The sequence below is a fragment of the Saccopteryx leptura genome, chromosome 1 (genome assembly GCF_036850995.1).
Source record: "Saccopteryx leptura isolate mSacLep1 chromosome 1, mSacLep1_pri_phased_curated, whole genome shotgun sequence".
Taxonomy (NCBI): Eukaryota; Metazoa; Chordata; class Mammalia; order Chiroptera; family Emballonuridae; genus Saccopteryx; species Saccopteryx leptura.
Genome location: NC_089503.1, coordinates 186,816,151 through 186,837,693, shown reverse-complemented (window position 1 = coordinate 186,837,693; position 21,543 = coordinate 186,816,151). Strand labels below are relative to the sequence as shown.

Here is a 21,543-nt window from a genome sequence, read left to right as displayed (position 1 = left end):
GCTCTTTTGTTGTGCTTTTGAGACAAGGATGAAAAACTTTTACCATTTGAGAATGGAAGTCTGCTTTCTAGAGAGCAATGCTTACCCTAGTGGCTGTCTCAAATATTTATTAGAATAGCTTTTATGTTGACTCTGAAATGTCTAGGGAGAGGCACCGGCTTTGGAGGCTGACTACTTTGTCAATGTGATAAATTGGGATGATTTGCCCTGATACTCAAATCTGGAACTTTCCCAGTCATCCTGTGTCCCTCAAACTGTACCAATTGGTTTCACAGGCTGACTTTGGTCAAGCTAACAGTACTGATAGCGCTGTGTAATTAGTGGGAAACTTGATGGATGTCTGGCTTAAATCATGTTTTTGAAGGTAAAGGGTCTTACATCTCTGGCTGACCATTTGAGCACATCAGAGAGCACGCTAGATGACCTTTGGGGAACTGTAACACTAGGTTAAGAGAGTGACTGTGGTAACCAAAAACTACACATGACTTTCACAGGATGGACACTCAAGTTTTCCCTTCATTGTGACAGATTTCACTAATTTTGTTTTCCACTTTGCTCACACTAAATAGAATATGTGGCATGTGACTCTGATTCCTGATTATATACCTGGTCAGATTATATACGAGACAATTTTAAACTATTAAATTTTTTTATCACCCTTGTTCATTGTGCACGATTCCTGTTATGCAAATGGGCTAAAGATAAATTCAGCTCTGTCCAAGAAGTTTGCAGACTACCTGGAGACATAATACTCACATGAGACCCCTAACAGTGATCTCTGTCCATCAACCCGAGCCACAAGAATGATACTGATCCTACTGGATTGAAAACAGAGCAGGTCACCATAAGTCAGGGGAGACTGCTGCATGTGCGTTCTGGTCCATGTCCTAGTGGTAAGATGAGTGGTCACTGAAATCTGGCCCCTGCTCTGACCATGGGCCACTGTCTCCCCAGGGCACCCATGCAGAGGACATGTCTTTTTTGATTTTCACAGTGGCTTGCTGCTGGCCTTTGTGTTGTTCAGCAGAGTCCCCAAATCTTGTGGGGAAGTGGGGTTTGAGCTGAGTCTTGGGCCAAATCGAGGGAAGTGATAGCCAGAAGGAGACACGGGGCCAGACAGCTGGCAATTGGCCAGGTGGGCAAGGAAGGGGTTGCTCCATAGCAGACTGTCTAGTAGAAATAGTTAATTTTGAAGTTTCTAGCAGTCAAATTAAAAATGTTTTAAAAAAACAAGTGAAATTATTTTTAATCATATATTTTTAACTTAATATTTCAGATATTATCATTTCAATGTCCAAGAAATATTAAAAACATCATTAGTGAGATAGTTCATATCATTTTTCCATTGGCCCACTGAAATTGGGGTGTGTTTTACATTTACCGTGTATCAGTTTAGATGGGAAATTTTCATCCAAAATACTTGCTGTGTCTAGACTTCATAAAACTTACAGTTGTAAAAGTAGGTTCACATGCGTATATTATTTCAACCATACTTAAAAGAATGAATCACATATCAGATTTTAAATCTAAATTAGAGTTCCGTCGCTGGGCTCCTCAGCCGCACCGCCCGTTCCTGGTCCTCCCAGCCCCTTATTGCTGGAGGCTGCCGTGGGCGGAGCATCTCTGGGATGGAGGGTAGGGTTGTCCTGTGCAGCCTGTGTCCACAGATACGCATCAGGTGTGTCTTAGAGCTAAAAAGAAGATAACTCTCATGGGGTATTAAGGGGCAACAGACAGAGAAGCCAGTGACCATCTGCCAGCTCCAACACGTTCAACACTCAGGTTGAAGTTAATGTTACTGGGTGTCTGACATTTGCCCGGCTCTTCTGGTCACTGAGTGGACAGGCCTCCAATGGGGCTGAACCAAAGGCTTTTGTGAAGAATAAAGATTCAGGGAAAAAGGAAGCTTTCATCCTCTCTAAGAAGTTCTTTTTTACACCTTTGTTGAGAATCGTAGATGTACACTAAACAGCACACGTGCAGGGCTCACTGATGTGAACTGGTCACTGCAGACAAGGTGACCGACATTTCCATCTCTCTACAAGTGACTGATGTGAGTTGGAGTGTCTTATTTCTCAGGTTCTTGGGCAAAAATGTAACAACAGGAGTTCAGCCTGGCTCTGCAGCGTAGCTGTGATCAAGGTGTTTAATATCTCTGGGCCCCATCCCTAACTGCTGTAGATTGAGCTGCTCTCTCCAGAACTGTCCATAGACTGTGTCACAAGGTGCCAGTGCACTTCCGGTGCTGACCCTGCAGTCCCTGCGGCATGGAAGAAGCACCGAGCCAAGCCAGGCACTGAGAGCCTTTTCGGTTCCCGAGCTCCTGATCAGACAGGGGAGGAATGGAGTGGTCAGGACCTGCTGTTGTGTTACAGGTGACGGGCTCCTCGGGGGCCTGGCCTGGCCTCATGCTCTGTGGACCCTGACAAGCACATGCGGCTGCGAGGAAGCTGTGCCCCCCTCGAGTTCCCCTCACTGTCTCTTCTCGGCCCCACAGAGGGTGCTCGGAGCTCTGCCGGATCCCCATGGTGGAATACAAACTGGACAGCGAGGGCACCCCCTGCGAGTACAAAACCCCTTTCCGGAGGAACACTACGTGGCACCGGGTGCCCACCCCGTCCCTACAGCCACTGCCCCATGCCTCGCCCGCGCCCAGCACACCCGACCGGCTGCAGTGCCAGCAGCTGTGCCAGCAGGCCCAGGCCACTATCCCACGCAGCACCTCCTTCGACCGTAAGCTGCCCGACGGCACCAGGTACCTCTGCGCCATGTCCTCAGGGACGGCCTTGGCAAACCCCAGGGCCACCGCTTCTGACTGTGGGGGGACTTTCACTTGCTGCATGTGTCTGAGTCAGCTTGTTCTAAGTAAGTTGGCAGGCAGGTCCAGGGCCGGGCTGGATGCAGGGGTGCTTGGAGCCACCCTGCTGCCGGCCTGTGGTGGAGCTGCTGAGAGGCTGGCCCCCTGAGGGAAGGAGAGGTACAGACTGGGCGTTCTGAAGGCAGTCACAGGGTGCAAAGTGCAGCAAGGGGACACAATAGCTTTGTGTGATGCCAAGGGATCACTATGTAAGGTCTGTATGTCTAATCACTATTTTGTACACCCAAAACTAATATAATCATATGTCAACTGTGATCGAAAAATACATTTTAAAACAATGAGGATCCTAGCTACAGAATCTGCCCACCGGGACCACAGCTTCCCCTCTCTGTCCGTGACTCCTGAGCAGTCATTCTCCAGACTATCTTAGAAGACTCCCGAGAATCTGTTGTGTGCAGCCCTCTAGACAAATGTGAACAGCTTTGAGTACAGATGAAACCGGCACACCAATGATTAAATGCCATCATCTCGATATGGGAAGCATTTTAATAGGTCCTTAGATCCTTAGCATTTCTGAGCTCTTCTCTCCTCTTAAGCAAAGAGAGTTGAGTTTGAAATTAATTTCTCAGAGAGAGAGAGAGAGTGAGTGCATTTGTTTGAAAGGTAAGCCCTGTAGCATGAGAAGCTAGCGAGCCTTTTGGCTGCTTACTTCACACAGCTTGCTCTAAGTGAATGGAAGAGAAATTTGGTTTTTTTATTGATGTCAATTCCTACTCCTTTTGTCTCAGCTGTCACATAACTTGTGGGCCATGGGGATACCATGGCTTTCCTCAGCAGCCCTCTGGGCTCTGGTCCTGTGGAGTTGTAAGCCAGGATGCTGAGCCGGGCTGCACCCATGATGGCTTGTCACCCTGGGCTGCTCCTCGCCGCCACCTAACCTCCAATTTCCTCTTCTGAAAAATAAACTTAGTAATAACAGAGACCTCTCCAGGGCTTTAGGAGGCTTGAATCTATCACGATGTGTAAACTGCTTAGAACTGCTTAGAACCCGGCACGTGGTGATAAGCCTGTACAAGTATTCAAGGTAATTAATTGGCAGATACTTGCACGTGATCTTCCTCTGCTTCCTTCAGTATTTTTTCCAGAGTGCAGGGAAGATATGACTTGACATTAAATCACCCTGGCTCTGGGTCACCTTACTCAAGTGTCTGCTGAGTTTACAAACTCTCATATTCAGAGACATGCACACAGGTTGCGCAGGTGAAAGGAGTGGCATCTGGCAGGGAAGGGGTCTGCAGAATCTCCCTTAAAGTAGAAGTTAGTAAGTTATAGGGAAAAACCAGTAGGGTTCTTATAGCAAAACGGCAAGCACATCTTCACCATGTGAGTTCTCATGAATATTACTCATTGGTGTGTGTCTGAAATAAACAGGAATAAACCAGATTGCATTCAGCAGATGTGTGAAAATAAATGGTTTTGTCAAATTTAGGGTTTTCTTTCTGCATAGGTTTTAAATACACACAGAACCAAAGTGTGTCTTGCCTTAAGTTTCATACACTAAGACAGGGGTCCCCAAACTTTTTACACAGGGGGCCAGTTCACTGTCCCTCAGACTACTGGAGGGCCAGACTATAAAAAAAACTATGAACAAATCCCCATGCACACTGCACATATTTTATTTTAAAGTAAAAAAACAAAACGGGAATAAATACAATATTTAAAATAAAGAACAAGTAAATTTAAATCAACAAACTGACCAGTATTTCAATGGGAACTATGCTCCTCTCACTGACCACCAATGAAAGAGGTGCCCCTTCTGGAAGTGCGGTGGGGGCTGGATAAATGGCCTCAGGGGGCCGCATGCGGCCCGTGGGCCGTAGTTTGGGGACCCCTGCACTAAGAGGTGGTAATGTTTTCATAATTCTGTGTCCTTGGGAGTCGCATGGCTGTTCTTCCTATCTTGTTGAGTCATGGCCTGCCCAGTACTCCTTAAGATGTGAGGCTTTTCTGCTACATCTCTCCCATGATAAAGCACCAGCCGTGCCACCTGAAACCTCATAGTGTCACCAAGTCTAAGTGTGCGTGTCACAGTTTATTCTGTTCCACCTTGCAACGTGTACTTCTTCCTTGTAGAAATGAATTCATTTGTAAAACAAGCAGGTCAGTATTGGCCCTGCACAGATACCTCAGTGCCCTGTTAATGATTCTAGTCCCTGTTTTAGAAGTTCACCCAGCAACCAGTCATCCTCCAGTGACCCCGGACCTGGTGGGAGCGGACCCTGGAGACCGCAAGTGGGCTATGACGGGTATGCTCGCTCCACCTCCTGCGGACCCTGGGAGGGACCTGTTCAGAAACTGCACCTATGTATGACACCCCAGGGGGTGTAAAGGTGCTGGACATGCTTCTGACGAGTCTGTCCAGGCCTGAGAGCTCACTGTTCCGCCAGGGTACTGGCGCTCATTTCTCTGCATTCCGAGCTTCTCTGCTTCTCTGCTCACTCTTTTTAATGAGGAAAGTCTTTGTGAACATATGAGAAGTAAGGCTTTGGGGACTCTGGGCAGTGCCCTTGGGAATGCCCCCTCACTGGACTTGCTGGCAGGGACACATCCACAGCCTCTTTTAAAGTGCTTTTTCTCCAAAACGAAGCCCAGAGTCAGCAGAGGCAGGCTTAGCTTTCAACATGTTTTCCTCTGCTTCCTGGTAGAGTGAAGGCCAACTCCCATGTGGGCAGGCAGACATCCCTGGTCACATGTGCTCACCTGGTGTCCAGGTGCCAGCAGGTTCGAGGGAGCCTGAGGACACCTGGGCACACAGAGACGCTGGTGATTAACTGGGGGAAGAGAAGGAGGGTGGTGAGGCCCTGTGCTCAGCAGGCCATGGCTGGGCTCCTGGCAGCAGTGTGTCCATGATGCTTTGCAACCAGTTCTCGCCTCTACTTTAGAAGGAGCTGTGTGTGGGGCTTAAAGGAGAGGATAGCCAGAGAGAAGGATATCCATCACCAGAAGGAGGTATCTCTCTCTGAACCCCCTATCATTCTGATTGAGGCTCAGAAATAGACGTTTTCAGTCTGAGTTACATGTGTCCCCTACCTTCATAACAGATGGGGTTCTTAAAAGTTGTACAGAGAGACATTTTTTTCAGTGGCATTGCATTTTAAAAGTGGAGTGGCATGGAGCACACGAAGCGGGGTGTAGATGGTGTTAATTGGGCGGGGCACTTTAAACCATGTCAACACAATAAATTAAAAATAAAAATTTAAAAACTATAGAGGGGGGAGTTTTTGTATCAATGTATAAACCATTCCTGGCTTTTTCTGCAAACCAGGATTTGTAGCTGGGGTTCTGTGAATGAGGATCACATTATGATCAAGTTTCCTGAGACTTATTTCTTTGAAAGGATTATATTGCCTTATTTTGGGTTTTTATAAAATAAAGTCCACCTAGAGGTAATCTAGAGCCAGTCAATTTTATTTCCTTTTTCTTAAAAAATGTAATATAAAGAAATATCAGTGGCAGGTATTATGGGCATGAGAAAAATGAAAGCAGTGAGCTCCTCCTTACCTTGCCGGGGACATGTGTCCTGCCCCTGGACAGTCTTCTACCCTGCTAGTTAGTGTCAGTGGCCCATCTTCATCTGTAAATGACTGTCACCTCCATTGACCCAGTGGGGAAACGAGCCTCCGGTGCCAGGTGCTCGAAGCTCCTCTGATGGGGTTGGGCCGACAGACGCTGTACTTCTGCCAGAGACAGCTTCTCATTAGGGATCTCCCTTCCGGTGCCCTGTAGGAGCCCCACACTGGGGACATGCCAGTGGGGGTGGCACTGGGATGAGCCCTGCTCAGCTCTCTGTTCTTTCCAGGTGCCAGTCTCCTCTGCTGCTTGAGCACCAGGGCCCAGGCCCTTTGGAATGTGAGGGAGCCCGGGAACGGGAGGACGCCCTGGAAGAAAGTAGACACCCAGGTGATGAGGAACTCCATGGGTAAACAAACGCCACCCCTCCCTGCTCTTCCCTCTGTGCCCTCTCCTCCTGTCACTCGTTCATTCCGTGCACTCTTGGTGCATGCCATCGTGCTGCATGTATCCTGTTCCCTGATGTCATTGGGGATGTGGGGTCATGGCCAGTGGGGGTGCCTGGGAAAGGGACCATTACCTTTGTGGTGGATGTTCTGCCCACTCCTGTGGCATATCCACTGGCAAGATCAGAAGGTCCTAGAACCATGATCCTGTTCATTTTTCCCAAACCATTCGTGCAGCCCCCTTTGTTTCTTTGCTCTTTTGTTAATGCTGAAAATTAGATATTCTGCTCTTCTCTCGCTCTCTCTCTATTTTTAAAAAATTTTTATTGACTATTGGGGTGACATTGGTTAATATGATTATACAAATGTCAGGTGCACAGTTTTACAACACATTATCTATATGTTGCATTGTGTGTTCACCACCCAACTTGTCTCCCTCCATTACCATCTCTCCCCACCCCCCGTACCCTCCGCCACATCCCCACCCCTTTCTTCACTGCAGCCCCCACACTCTGGCTGTGTCTATAAGTTTTTTCACCCGAGCCCCCATCTCCTTTGGCCGCTGTCAGTCTGTTCTCCAGATCTATGTGTCTGTTTTTATTTTGTTTTCAACTCGACTCTCTTTATGTGACAGAAACCAGATGGCATGGCCCACCCTCCAAAGTCCTGAGTTCCTATAAAGAAAGAGCCCTGCAGAAGGATGGAAGTTGCAAAGATTCCCCCAATAAGCTTTCTCACGTAAGTCCGCTTTTGCAGACGATGCACCATCTGCCTTCTGATGCCCGTCAGCACACATCACTCAATAGCTTTATTGCCAGACACTCCCCATGGCATGGCCTCGACCTCTCAGGTCCCTGATACCCAAGGTAAAAAAATAAACAAAGTCAATTTTTTTCTCTCCTTGGTTTATAAAGAACCTCAAAGAAAAGTCACACAGTGAATTATTGGCAAAGCCATGAGGGCATCCTCAGCTTTGGCCCTGATGTCCAGCAATGACAGCGACCAAATCATGTTCCTGTTGGTACTCTCTTATGGAACAGACGCGGGCTCTGTGCAGTGTGTGTGGTCAGAGGTCCTGTCCGGGGCTGCCAGTTAGTGTGCACCGCTCCTGACAGGTCCGTGCAGTGCCTATATGCCCTGTTCCCCAGTCCTGAAGACAGCCGGGCAGGTGACTGCTGCTCAGAGAAACGGGAGTCCCAGTTAAATACAGAAACGTGACTTGTTAGCTGTTGCCAAATAAGACCAATATTTTTAAGTCGCTTATGTTCTAAAATCTGCGGGTGAAGAAATTTTATCAGCTCCTGGCTTGAGCTGTCTTTCTTCTTCCTTTTCCTGTCATTGGCAAGCTTACTGTAGGATATTAGCACCCACGTGACAGGCCCTCCCCAGCTCTGCCTGGGACTAGTCTGAGTCCCTTTATAGTATATTCGTTCAGTTCTCCCTTGCACATCTCTCAGTGCTGTAAGCAGAGGGAGGCAAGGGGTGGGACCACACATGAAGGCATCAGTGTGTGATAAAGGGGTTTGGGATTTGCTTAAGGGTCTGATTGTGCGGGTGGAGGAAGGAGAGGCCAGGCCACTCTGACAGATGAGGGCCTGACTCCGTCCCGCAGCCCTTTGCTGCTATGCCAGGTCTGGTCCATGTCCCCAGGCTGTACAGAGGGTCCCGTGTGAGCACGCCAGTCAGACGGGGACTACTCTGAGTCTGTCTTCTCCATGCTCTGTCTCCCAGGGACCCTAGAGCACCTCTGTTCCTTCTGCGGAGAGCCGTCTGGTGGTCCGCAGGCTCTCAGAGCCCTTGCTCAGGCTTCCCGGTGCCCGTGGCAGCAGCACCATTCACGTAGACAGTCCCAGTGGGTCCACAGTTAATCACATGAGCTCTGCATTCCCAGCACAGAGAGGGACTCAGGGATGGCCACTGTCCCCCACTGTGGTTCAGACCCAGCTCTTCCACTCCTAACCCAGGGCTGGTGCCATAATTTGTCACAGAAGCATTTTCCTGATAAAAGACTGCTCTCCTCCTTTTATTAATCTCCGTGTACTGTCCCAGTTTGTGCCACCTTCGCTGATTACTTTCTGCTTCCTGCACAAATAATGACAAAGACTTGAAAAGATAATCTATTTGATATAAGATGAGTTATGGGAGGAATTAGAAATCAGGGATCGTTATTTTTCCTTAAGGTAAATTCTCTCACTGGCTCCCTTTGAAGAGACAGTGGAAAGGGCTGCGGTGAGCCCAGTGGAAGTGTTGTCTTCATGAACGAGCAGAGCACAGGCTCACCTCAGGGATGGTGCGGGTATCACAGCACAAGTCCCACAGGTTTGTGGTTTCCCAGAGCACACAAAAATTACCTTTACTTTATGCTGCCGTCTGATAACTGTGCAACAGCATTATGTCTAAAAAACCAGTGTACATATCTTCACTAAAATATACTTTACTGCTAAAAAAAATATGCTGAGCATGATCTGAGCCTGTTGGGAAGACGGCACCTGTAGACCCGCTAGGCTCGGGTCACTGGGTCTTTCAGTCTGTAGAGAGGCGGTGAAGCCAGCTGTCCCTGTGCAGCTTGTCTGAAGCCTCGTTATGTCTTTTCCAGATTGGGGATAAGAGCTACTCCAGCCACTCCAGCAGCAACACGCTGTCCAGCAACACATCCAGCAACAGCGACGACAAACACTTCGGGTCTGGGGAACTGATGGACCCGGAGCTGCTGGGGCTGACCTACCTGAAAGGTGCATCCACTGACAGCGGCATCGACACGGCCCCATGTGTGCCCCCCGTGGGCCTGGGCCCTCTGCACCTAGCGGGCAGCAGGTCCATGGCCCACAGTTGCACCGAGCAGTGGACGGACTCCGCTGACATGTTGGGGCCCGACGATGAACCAGCCAAGCTGTATGCGGTCCACGGCTACACACCCGCCATCTCTGCCAGCGGCACCGCTGACGGCAGCTTGGGTGACCTCAGTGAGATCTCCTCTCATTCCAGGTGTGTGCCTGCTGCACCACTGACCAGTGCTGTGGGGGCATGAGGGACTGGCGCTGCGCCTGCAGCGTGGGGGTGGGGGTCTGAAATTGGAGCTGACTGCAGTGCAGGGCAGATGCCCTGTCACCTGTTTGCCCAATTGCCGGAGTACAGATGGAGTGCTTGTTTCTTTCTTTTTGTTTTTTTTTGTTGTTGTTGTTGTTTTCTTTTCTAGAGAGAGAGAAAGGGGGGGAGAAGTGGGAAGCATCAGCTTGTAGTAGCTGCTTCCTGTATGTGCCTTGACCAGGCAAGCCCAGGGTTTTGAACGGGCGACCTCAGCATTCCAGGTCGACGCTTTTACCTACTGTGCCACCACAGGTCAGGCGAGTGCTTGTTTCTGATTGTGAAATTCACATGCTAATATAGCCACTTGCTCGTTGTTTTACTTTTCTCTCTCTTTAAATGTGAGAGAAAACGAATGGAAACCTTAATTGCTCTAGTCAGGCCATATATCTCTCAGTCTGTTGCCCTTAAGTATGCAGAAGCAGCAGCCAGTAAACGGTTCTCAGGTTATAGTGAGCAGTCATTAGAAGAAGGCCAGGCGGCCTCCACGTGGTCCATGCGCAGCCCTGACGGGGAAAGGAGAGGCCGGCAGGTGGTGTTCTGTCCCTGGGCCCCCACGGTCTTCTGCAGAAGCCTGCATGTGTGTGTACAGCTGCAGCCCAACCTTCAAAAACTAAAGACTGCTCAATCTAAAAGAGTGATATTCTAACTATAGATGTTTAAAATGTAGTTATGAGTAGTTTTGAGCTATTTGACATGTGTCTGTACAATGATTTTAAAACTCATTATGTGTGATTCCTGCCTTCAAAGACTAGGCAAAGACATGGATATTCAGGTTTGGCTGTGGACAGAGTTTACTGCTCACCAGGCACCACTGTCCTTGTCCACTTGTGCGAGATCTTTCCTAATTCAGCTCCAAGTTCCCACTGACTTTCCCCTAGAACTCACCTAAATGCGGGGGATGGTCAGATAAGCCAGTGGTGGGGCACGCTCCAGTCTTCCCGGCTGTGGTGAGAGCACCCTCCGGGCTGCCCGACTGTGGTGGGATCCTCTGTCCAGCGATAGTGTTCTCGGCTCTCCCTTTCATGCATCCTCTTATCACGTGTGCCAGTCAAGGGCGTTTCTCCACCCTCATTGGTTCACATAACAGAAAAGTGAAAAGTACTGAGAAGTCCAGAACTGTCAAGGTTCTGTTTGACCCACTGGCTCAGATAATGTCACCCAAAACCGGGTCCCTCCAAACATAGGTTCCACATGGCACCCCCTAAAATCTTGGCCACATTTCCGCTTGCATTGTAGGCTTTTGTGTGAAATTCAGTCATTAAATTGAATCTTGAATACTTTCTTCTGCCTGTCCCTCCACCTGTGCAAGAAGGCTAGAGAATTTGAAGTAGAGCTTAAATATTTAAATATTTTTAAGTAGTAAGTATGTTAATATTTTAAATGGAAGATATGTGCGTTGAGGTAAAAGGAACTTCACTCATGAGAGTACAGGGGCCAACCTATCAAAACTGAACTGAGATTCTGCAAATTCTAAATGTGAGGGCCATACCAGGGCCTGTGCACCCCTTGTGGTGCCTGTCCTCATCCCTGTACTTTCCTTTAAAGTCTCAGTTCAGATGGACATGTGGTTCAGTTGGAGCTGAGGCTCACTGCTCAAGATCTGGATTGTTCCTGGCATGGCCCCAGGTAGCAGAACAGAGTAACTCTTCAGGATGGGACATCAGTGCTGACCACCTGGCTAGTCTCAGCCACCCCGAGCACTGTATGTGTCCCCGTCCTGAGTTTTATTTCCTCTTCTCACTCGCCCCTCCTGAAATCATTGCTCCTTGTCGTGCTCTGCACATGGCAGGCATCAGTATTTGGAGAAGGAAGGAAGGAACTGTAAGAAGGGTGCTTGATGAGCGCTTACTGATGGAGCAGACACACTAGCGCCCAGGCAGCCTGGGGAAGTGGGAGGCATGCTGCTGCTGGGGCAGTTTCAGGAGCCCAGAGCAATACTTGGCAGCTTCTTACCATCTAATCCTGCTCTTCCACCACCGACACCTGCCACCTTCTCCAACCCCAACCCCAACACACAGCGCTTACTTCCCAACAGCCATCCAGAGATAAACAGGTAAGAAATTGTCTATATGGTGTGATTCCAGAGCTGTGCTGAGGAGGTTGAAGGAGGACTTAAAACTCTGTAAGACAAGCTACAATGGTATGAGAAAAGAGTGTGGTGGGCATGTGCAAAAGTCATCATTCAGCAGGACAAGTGTGTGTCTAGTCTACTTTCTTCTGCCCCTCAGTTCTTTTAACTCAGAAAATCCATTTTCTTTCTTGCTGCGAGGGCAGGGCACTTAGATAAGAGCTCAGGATACAAAGAAGTATTCATACCAGCCTAATGTTGCAAGCTGATATAAATCAACTGCAAAGGAAGGAAAGAGGGGAGGAAGGAAGGGAGGGGAAAGAAAGTCATGTTCTGGGTTCTTCTGAAAATGGCTCGTGGTTATCTGTTGCTTGTCATTATTCTTGTCATCCTACCCTTCTCTTAGTACAAATGATTGAAATTGGCAGTGAAACTCTAAAAGTAAAGAGCTTTAGTCTAGAAGGGCAGCATTCATAAAAAGCTTGTTGCCAACGTCTAGAATGTTTACCAGCTTCAGAGAAAACTTTCATAAGATGTCACTGCTGCTAAACCCAGATTTTTTGCTGTATCGCTCATTAATAGATTCAGTAAATTTGTTCTTAGATGTTAAAATGTTTTACTATTGGGGTGAAGATGCTTAATCTGGTCTGAATTAGAAAAGTATGTTTTATAAAACAAATGGAAAAACACATAGGATCTGTGACTGTGCTTCATTCACTAAACATTCTCAGAAAGTATTCAGTTTGGTAACCCAGGGGGTAATGTGAGTAGCTTGTGCAGCATATTAACTATACCAGACTTTGGGGTCCCCAAACTTAACCACAGCACATCTCAGGGACAATCAAAGCCTTTCAAATGCATGTGCCTGTGGTGACTAACCACGATGTGCAGTCCTTCATTGGTCTGAATGGGGAACTGTTCCAGCATTCCTGGGACAGTTGAGAAATTATAGAGTACAGGCTGAGTAGTATATAATAACATTGCACTCATGCCCAAGTTCCTGAGTGCGCTAAGCACATTGTTATTCTGTGGGAGAATGTCCTTATCTTAGGAAATGTGCGCTGAAATATAGAGGGTGATGTCATGAGGTGTTCAGCCAATTCTCAGGTGGCTCAGAGATGCATGGATGTGGAAACAGGAATGTGTCAGGGGCAATGAGAAGCGAACACGTCGTGAACCTAGAGGAAGGGAATATGAATCTTATTCTACCATTTTGATACCTTTTCTGTAGATCTGAAGGTTTTTCTAATAAGAAGCTTAGGGAAGAATACACAAGCTTTCAGAGCCCGTTGCCTAGACAGGAGTTCTCATGCCAGCAGTTCACCAGCTGGTGTGTGCCCCGAAAACAGGAAGAGCCCTGTGGAAACCTCCTTTACTAGCATGGACCCCTATTATGAATAATTCTTTCATGCATCACTTTTTAAAAATCAGCTACATTTTTATAATGCTTACTCTGTACTGGGCATACGCTAAGTAATTAATTCAGATTATCTTCCTAGCAGCCCTTTGAGTTGTATACTGTTCTAGCCCCATGTTACAGATGAAAAAACTGAGGTTGAAGAACTTGCCCATGGTCTCCCACTACTAAGTGACAGTAGCTTAAAATTTTTATTTGTAAAGTAATCCTGATCTGTGCTTTCACTAACTTTTCATAAAACATTGCATTATTGACTTTCCTGGATTCAAAAAGGTCTTTAGACATCTGCTTTGTGACTTGCTGAAGACTATACTTTCAGGGATCATTTCTATAGTTTGTGACTTGCTGCTTTTTCTGAGTTTTGTTTGTGAGAGTCACCCAGGCAGTCTCCGCCTCCTACCATTCATTGGGGGGTGTCGCAGCCATTGATTCATATTTATTTACTGGCCATTTCACTGCTGATGCCTCCGGCTGCTACCACTAAGGAGCTCTTAAGACTGATGCTCCTATCAACATCGCTGCCTCTTTGTAGGTGCATGTGTGCAGGGGCTTATGTAGGGCGGATGCTTGGGAGCAGCACTGCCCGGTCACATGCTGTGCTGGTATACACCTTTAAGCTTATGCACAGACTGCTTCCCAGCTGTTCTCAGTCTCCACTCCCTCCAGCAGTCGAAGGGTACCCATTTTTCCAAGTGTTGGCCAACACTGGACATCCTCTGACATTCCAATCACTCACTTTTGCCAGTCTAGTGAGTGTGGCATGATGCTCTCGGCTCACACTGACATTTCCCTGGTGACAGCAGAGGCTGAGCACCTCCCTTGTGCGCACTCACCTATGTCACTTGTGTTTCTATTCGCCATCCCCGACGTGTGCTCAGCCTCCCACCCCAGCCCACAGCCGGCACTTGGGCATCCTCTGACCATGCGAGAAGACCACATCTCCACCTCACGCTGCCCGGTGTTGCCCATGGAGGAGGGCAGGATGAAGCATGGGGCTGTGCGTTTGGTGACACGCCTGCATGCTGAGTTCAGGTTGCCTTTTAACTTTTGTCTGTTTTCTCTCCTCAGCGGCTCACACCATTGCGGAAGCCCCTTGGCTCACTGTTCCAAAAGTACCGGGTCTCTGGACACATCCAAAGTCTACATCGTGTCTCACAGCAGCAGCCCGCTGACCACTGGGTCCCTGTCCAAGCCCTACCACAGACAAGGGGCAGGGAGCAAATACATCATCGGCTGGAAGAAGTCTGAAGGCAGCCCACCGCCTGAGGAGCCCGACCTGGTGGAGTGTCAAGGGTAAGAGGCTGGTGGCACTTCTCTGGACAGCTGTACGTTTTGGGAACTAAGCAAATGTGTAGTTTCCCTCCAACAGAATATAAATTCCAAAAAAAGAATAATCTCTAGCAACATCATTATAGAACTCTTTAGGTGTTGGCATTTATTTCTCTTTAAAAAATCTTCTCTTTCCTTGGTTTTTGCAAATACAATTGAAAGAAATCCCTATTATTTTTTTTAATTAACTTTTCTTTTTTATTTAGACAATTAATTTAACAGAATGACATTGATTGATTAGGGTACATAGATTCAGAGAAAACATCTCCAGGTCATTTTAACATTTGATTAGGTTGCATACCCATCACCCAAAGTCAAATTGTCCTCCATCACCTTCTATCTGGTTTTCTTTATGCTCCCCCACCTCCTTCCTCTCCTTCCTTTCCCTCCCTCCCCCTGATAACCACCACATTCTTGTCCATTTCCATGAGTCTCAATTTTGTGTCCCACCTATGTATGGAATCATACAGTTCTTAGTTTATTCTGATTTGCTTATTTCACTCAGTATGTTATCAAGGTCCATCCATGTTGTCATAAATGATCCTATGTCATCATTTCTTATGGCTGAGTAGTATTCCATAGTATATATGTACCACATCTTCTTTATCCAGTCATCTATTGAAGGCTTTTTGGTTGTTTCCATGTCTTGGCCACTGTGAACAATGCTGAAGTGAACATGGGGCTGCATGTGCCTTTACGGACCAATGTTTTTGAGTTTTGGGGTATATACCCAGTAGAGGGATTGCTGGGTCATATGGTAGTTCTATTCTTAATTTTTTGAATAGACCATACTTTCTTCCATAATGGTTGTACTACTTTACATTCCCACCAACAGTGAATGTGGATTCCTTTTTCTCCACAGCCTCTCCAACATTTGTTATTATCTGTCTTGTTAATAATAGCTAGTCTAACAGATGTGAGGTAATAGCTAGTCTAACAGGTGTGAGGTGGTATCTCATTGTAGTTTTGATTTGCATTTCTCTGATAGCTAATGAAGATATATATATATCTTCATGTATCTGTTGGCCATTTATATTTCTTCTTGGGAAAAGTGTCTGTTCGTGTCCTCTTCCCATTTTTTTATTGGATTGTTTGCTTGTTTGTAGTTGAGTTCTTTGTATATTTTGGATATTAATCTGTGCTGTTGTTTGAAAATATCATCTCCCATTTAGTTGGCTGTTTGTTTTGTTGTCAGTTTCTGTTGCTGTGCAAAAGTTTCTTAGTCTGATGTGGTCCTATTCATTTATCTTTGCCTTCACTTCCCTTGCCTTTGGAGTCAAATTCATAAAGTGCTCTTTGTAACCAAGGTCCATGAGTTTAGTACCTATGTTTTCTTCTATGTAATTTATTGTTTCAGGTCTTATATTTAGGTCTTTGACCCATTTTGAACTAATTTTAGTACAAGGGGACAAACTATAATTGAGTTTCATTCTTTTGCATGTGGCTCTCCAGTTTTTCCCAGCACCATTTATTGAAGAGGCTTTCTTTTCTCCATTGTGTGTTTTTGGCTCCTTTATGAAAGATGATTTGACCATATATATGTGGTTTTATTTCTAGGCTTTCTATTCTGTTCCATTGATCTGAGTGTCTATTTTTCTGCCAATACCATGCTGTTTTGATTATCGTGGCTCGATAATATAATTTGAAGTCAGGTATTGTAATGCCCCCAGCTCTGTTCTTTTTCTTAGTATTACTTTGGCTGTTCAGGGTTTTTTATCATTCTGTATAAACCTGATGATATTGTTTCATTTCTTTAAAAAATGACATTGGAATTTTGATGGGAATTGCATTAAATTTGGATATCGCTTTGGGTAATATGGTCATTTTGACTATATTTATTCTTCCTATCCAAGAACAAGGAATATTTTTCATTTCATGGTATCCTTTTTGATTTCTCTTAACAATGCTTTGTAGTTTTCATTATACAGGTCCTTACCATTCTTTATGTTTATTCCTAGATTTTTGTTGTTGTTGCAACCATGAAGGGGATTATTTTTTTCAGGTCGTTTCCTGATGTTTCATTGTTGGCATATAGGAAGGCAATAGACTTCTGTATATTAATTTTGTATCCTGCAACCTTACTATATTGGTTTATTGTTTCTAATAGTCTTTTTGTGGAGTCTTTGGGGTTTTCTATATAGGATCATATCATCTGCAAAAAGTGAAACCTTTATTTCTTCTTTCCCAGTATGAATGCTTTTTATTTCTTTCCACATAGTGGAAGTCCAGCACTATGTTGAATAAGAGTGGAGAGAGTGGGCACCCTTGTCTTGTTTCTTATTTTAGATGAAAAGTCCCCAGTTTTTTGCCATTTAATATAATGTTATTTGATGGTTTGTCATAAATGGCCTTTATTATGTTGAGATATTTTTCTTCTATACCCATTTTGTTGAGTGTTTTAAACATAAAATGGTGTTGTATTTTATTGAATGCCTTTTCTGCATCTATTGATAGGATCATATGGGTTTTGTTCTTTGTTTTGTTGATATGGTGTATTACGTTAACCATTTTACATATGTTGAACCATCCTTGTGATTCTGGGATGAATCCCACTTAATCATGATGAATTATTTTTTTAATGTGTTGTTATATTTGATTTGCTAGAATTTTGTTTAGTATTTTAGTATCTGTATTCATTAGAAATATTGGTCTGTAGTTTTCTTTCTTTGTGTTGTCCTTGCCAGGTTTTGGTATGAGGGTTATGTTGGCCTCATAAAATGTGTTTGGAAGTATTCAATTCTTCAATTTTTTGGAAGATTTTGAGTAGAATAGGAACCAAGTCTTCTTTGAATATTTGATAGAATTCACTAGTATAGCCATCTGGCCCTGACTTTTTATTTTCTGGGAGGTTTTTGACAGTGGATTCTCTTTTCTTCCTGCTTATGGGTCTGTTTAGGCTTTCTGCTTCTTCATGACTCAGTCTAAGAAGATTGTATTGTTCTAGGAATTTATCCATTTCTTCTAGATTGTTAAATTTGGTGGCATATAGTTTTTCATAGTATTCTACGATAACTCTTTGTATATCTATGATATCTGTGGTGATTTCTCCTCTTTCATTTTGGATTTTGTTTATATGAGTCCTTTCTCTTTTTTCCTTAGTGAGTCTTGCCAAGGGTTCATCAAGTTTGTTGATCTTTTCAAAGAACCCACTCCTTGTTTTATTGATTTTTTTCTATAGTTTTTCTCTTCTCTCTTTTATTTATTTCTCCTCTGATATTTATTATTCCCTTTCTTCTGCTGGCTTTGTGTTGCCTTTGTTCTTTATCTAGTTCCTTAAGATGTGAAGTTAAGTTGTTTACTTGAGCTTTCTCTTGTTTGTTCATATAGGTCCACAGTGATATGAACTTCCCTCTTATTACTGCTTTTGCTGCATCCCAGAGATTCTGATATGTTGTAATGTCATTTTCATTTGTCTGTATGTATCTTTTGATCTCTGCTTTCATTTCTTTTTTGGCTCACTCATTTTTTAAAAGTAGGTTGTTTAATTTTTACATTTTTATGGGTCTGTTTACTTCTTTTTTGCAGTTAAATTCTAGTTTCAAAGCTTTATGATCAGAAAATATGCTTGGTATAATTTCAGTCTTTCTGAATTTGTTGATGTTAGTTTTATGGCCCAACATATGGTCAGTTCTTGAGAATGTATATGTACACTGGAAAAAAATGTATACTCTGGTGCTTTGGGATGAAATGTTCTGTAAATCTATTATATCCATTGTTCTAGTGTTTCATTTAAGGCCGATATTTCTTCATTGATTTTCTGTTTGGATGAACGACTTACAGCAGTCACTGATGTATTGAGGTCTCCAAGTATGATTGTATTTTTGTCGGTTTTTATTTTTAGATCAGTTGGTAGATGTCTTATATACTTTGGTAATCCTTGGTTTGGTGCATATATATTAAGAAGTATTATGTCTTCTTGATTCAATGTCCCCTTTATCATTATGAAATGACCATCTTTGTCTCTGATTACCTTTGCTATCTTGTAGTCAGCATTATTAGATATGAGTACTGCTACACCTGCTTTTCTTTGGATGTTATTTGCTTGGAGAATCATTTTCCAACCTTTCACTTTGAATTTGTTTTTTATCCTTGTAGCTTAGATGTGTTTCTTAAAGGCAGCATACAGCTGGATTTTTCTCTTTTGATCTACTCTGCTACTCTGTGTCTTTTCTGTTTTTAGTCTATTATTTCTGCTATTTTTTAGTCTATTATTTTTTAGTCATTTATTTCTGCTCTGATCTTTTTTTTTCTTTATTTTTCTTTATTTATTCATTTTAGAGAAGAGAGACAGAAAGAGAGAGAGAGAGAAGGGGGGTAGGAGCAGAAAGCATCAATTCCCATATGTGTCTTTACCAGGCAAGCCCAGGGTTTTGAACTGGTGACCTCAGCATTTCAGATTGACGCTTGATCCACTGCACCACCACAGGTCAGCTTACTATGTGTCTTTTTACTGGCGAGTTTAATTTATTTACATTTAGTGTAATTATTGACACTTGAAGGTTTCCTATTACCATTTTATATATTGCTTTCTGATAGCTCTGTATCTTGTTTGGTTCTTCTCTTTTGTTTTTCTGTCATTTGTTTTGTTTGGTTGTATTCCATACTTCTTTTCTCTGTTTCTCCTTTTTTTAAGCCAAGTGCTTCTGTGGTGGTTTTTTCAGGGGTGGTTACCATTGAGTAATGGAAAGGGTACCTGTCATGTTTATTGTAGTACATTATCTCATGAGTGCTTCTGTACTCCATCCTCCTTTGCTACTGTTAATCTTTGTTCTCTCCCCTTTTTTGTTTTTGTTGTCACATATTAATCTTGTTTTTATTATGATCTTGATGGAGCTTTTACTTGTAGTTTTGTTTTGATTTGTTTGTATTTGTTCAGATAACCCCCTTTAGTATTTCCTGAAATGGGGGTTTTCTGTTGATAAATTCCCTCATCTTTTCTATATCTGTGAATGTTTTTATTTCTCCTTGTATTTGAATTATAGCTTTGATGGATATAGTATTCTTGGCTGGAAGTTCCTTTCTTTCAGAACTTTAAATATTGGGGTCCACTCTCTTTCGGCTTGTAGGGTTTCTGCTGAGATATCTGATAGGCCTTCCTTTATATGTTGTATTCTTCTTTTCCTTGGCTGCCTTGAGGATTTTTTCTTTGTCATTGGTTTGTGATGATTTCATTATGATGTGCCTTGGAGTAGGATTTTTTTGGGTTAAGATAACTCGGTGTTCTGTTTGCTTCTTGGATTTGAGGCTCTAATTTTTTTATAGGCTTGGGAAGTTCTCATCAATTATTTGTTCAAATATTTCTCCATTCTGTTTTCTCTCTCTTCTCCTTTTGATACACCCATTATTCTTATGTTACTCTTTCTGATGGTGTCAGACAATTCCTGTAAGGCTTTCTTATTTTTTTTTTAATTCATGAGTCTCTCTCCTCTTCTCTCTGTAGTGTTTCTAGTTGCCTGTCTTATATGTCACTAATTCTCTCCTCTATCTGGCCCGCTTGTTACCTCATTTTTCAGTTTATGACTTGAGTTTTTTATCTCTGTTTGATTCATTTTCATAGTTTCAATTTGCTTGGTGATGTATTTTTTTTGTTCATTGAATTGTTTTTTGAGCTCTCTAAATTGCCTTTCTGTGCTTGTATATCCCTGAGTATTTTTAGGACTTCAATTTTTAATTCTCTGTCATTTAACTCCAAGGTTTCCAAGCAATTGAAATTTTTTTTCTAGCAATTTTTTATCATCTATCTGAGCTACATCTCTGTCTTTTGTATCCATGATATTTGATTTCTCTTTCCTTAATGACATTTGAGAGTGGTATTGTTAATAACACTAATAAGAGATGATTAAAAAAATATTGAAAAAATACAGTGAAAAATGAAATTTCTATTGTGCTCAGTGAACAAAAACTATATAGAACAGAGAGCCAGAGTTGGGGGGAAATGACTAAGAGATAAAAAACAAAGTAAAAAACACACAAAATGCCACAAAGAAAAAATTTGAATCTAGAATAAAATAATTTGTTTGTAAATGATGAATAAATGAGAGAAAAAGTGGAAGAAAAAAAAAAAGAGTTAAGGTTTTTGGAATGTAACCCTCATAAAAAAAAGAATGGAAAATGTAACACCTATGGGTAATGAAGTTCAAAATGAAAAGGAAAGAATAAGACAGAAGGAGGATAAAAATGACCAAAGTGGAAAAAAGAAATGAAAAATACAAGAAAAAAATGGAAAAAAGTTATTAAAAATGTGATTTTTTTCCTGGTTTTGAGAAGTTACCTTCTTTTTTCCTTTTTCTTTTTGGCCGGTAGCGCTATACCACAGGTTTTCCCCTGTGGCACTCTTGAGTAGAGATTTGCAATTGATGTGTCGCTAAGGCAATGATATAAACTAGTGCTCAGTCCCGTTTATAGGCAGGGCTTGTTAGGGTTTTCTGGCTCCGACAATGAGAGAGTCAGTTTTCCCGGTGCCTATCCCCACATCTCTCCTTCCTGAGTCAGCAGCCTGGGGACCCAGCTGTGAAGTTGTCCCAGCCACTGCCTGCAGAGCAAGAAGCCCTACAAGCTGCCACGTCCCTTCCAGGTCCACTCAAAGCACAGTCTGGCTAAGGCTCTGTTAACCAGAGCCAACAGCATAAGCAGGCAGGGCAGGGAGCTAATTGCTGGTCAGGCTCCCTTCTAAGGGTCTCCAGGTATGTCTAGTTTGCCTCAGTGCTCCGCGGGTCTGATCTCCACAGGCTTCTCCCTTGTGCCATTTGGAATCCCGCAGCCTAGCCCTACAACTTCTGCAGTGCTCTCTGAGGTCTGCTTCACGGGA

At 43.9% G+C, this 21,543-nt stretch overlaps 1 protein-coding gene and 1 pseudogene across 3 annotated transcripts in view; both read left to right on the top strand.

Annotated features, from left to right (window-relative positions):
- SIPA1L2 (signal induced proliferation associated 1 like 2) overlaps positions 1 to 21,543 on the top strand; it is a 250,339-nt gene that overhangs the window by 187,802 nt on the left and 40,994 nt on the right. For all 3 annotated transcript variants that reach the window (XM_066383247.1, XM_066383264.1, XM_066383256.1), the window contains exons 10-15: positions 2,498 to 2,755; positions 5,041 to 5,124; positions 6,678 to 6,778; positions 7,469 to 7,572; positions 9,431 to 9,819; positions 14,475 to 14,699. In XM_066383247.1, the coding sequence (XP_066239344.1) occupies positions 2,498 to 2,755; positions 5,041 to 5,124; positions 6,678 to 6,778; positions 7,469 to 7,572; positions 9,431 to 9,819; positions 14,475 to 14,699 (1,161 nt within the window). The remainder of the gene's footprint in view (positions 1 to 2,497; positions 2,756 to 5,040; positions 5,125 to 6,677; positions 6,779 to 7,468; positions 7,573 to 9,430; positions 9,820 to 14,474; positions 14,700 to 21,543) is intronic.
- On the top strand, positions 13,710 to 13,817 carry LOC136390120 (small nucleolar RNA U3; annotated as a pseudogene).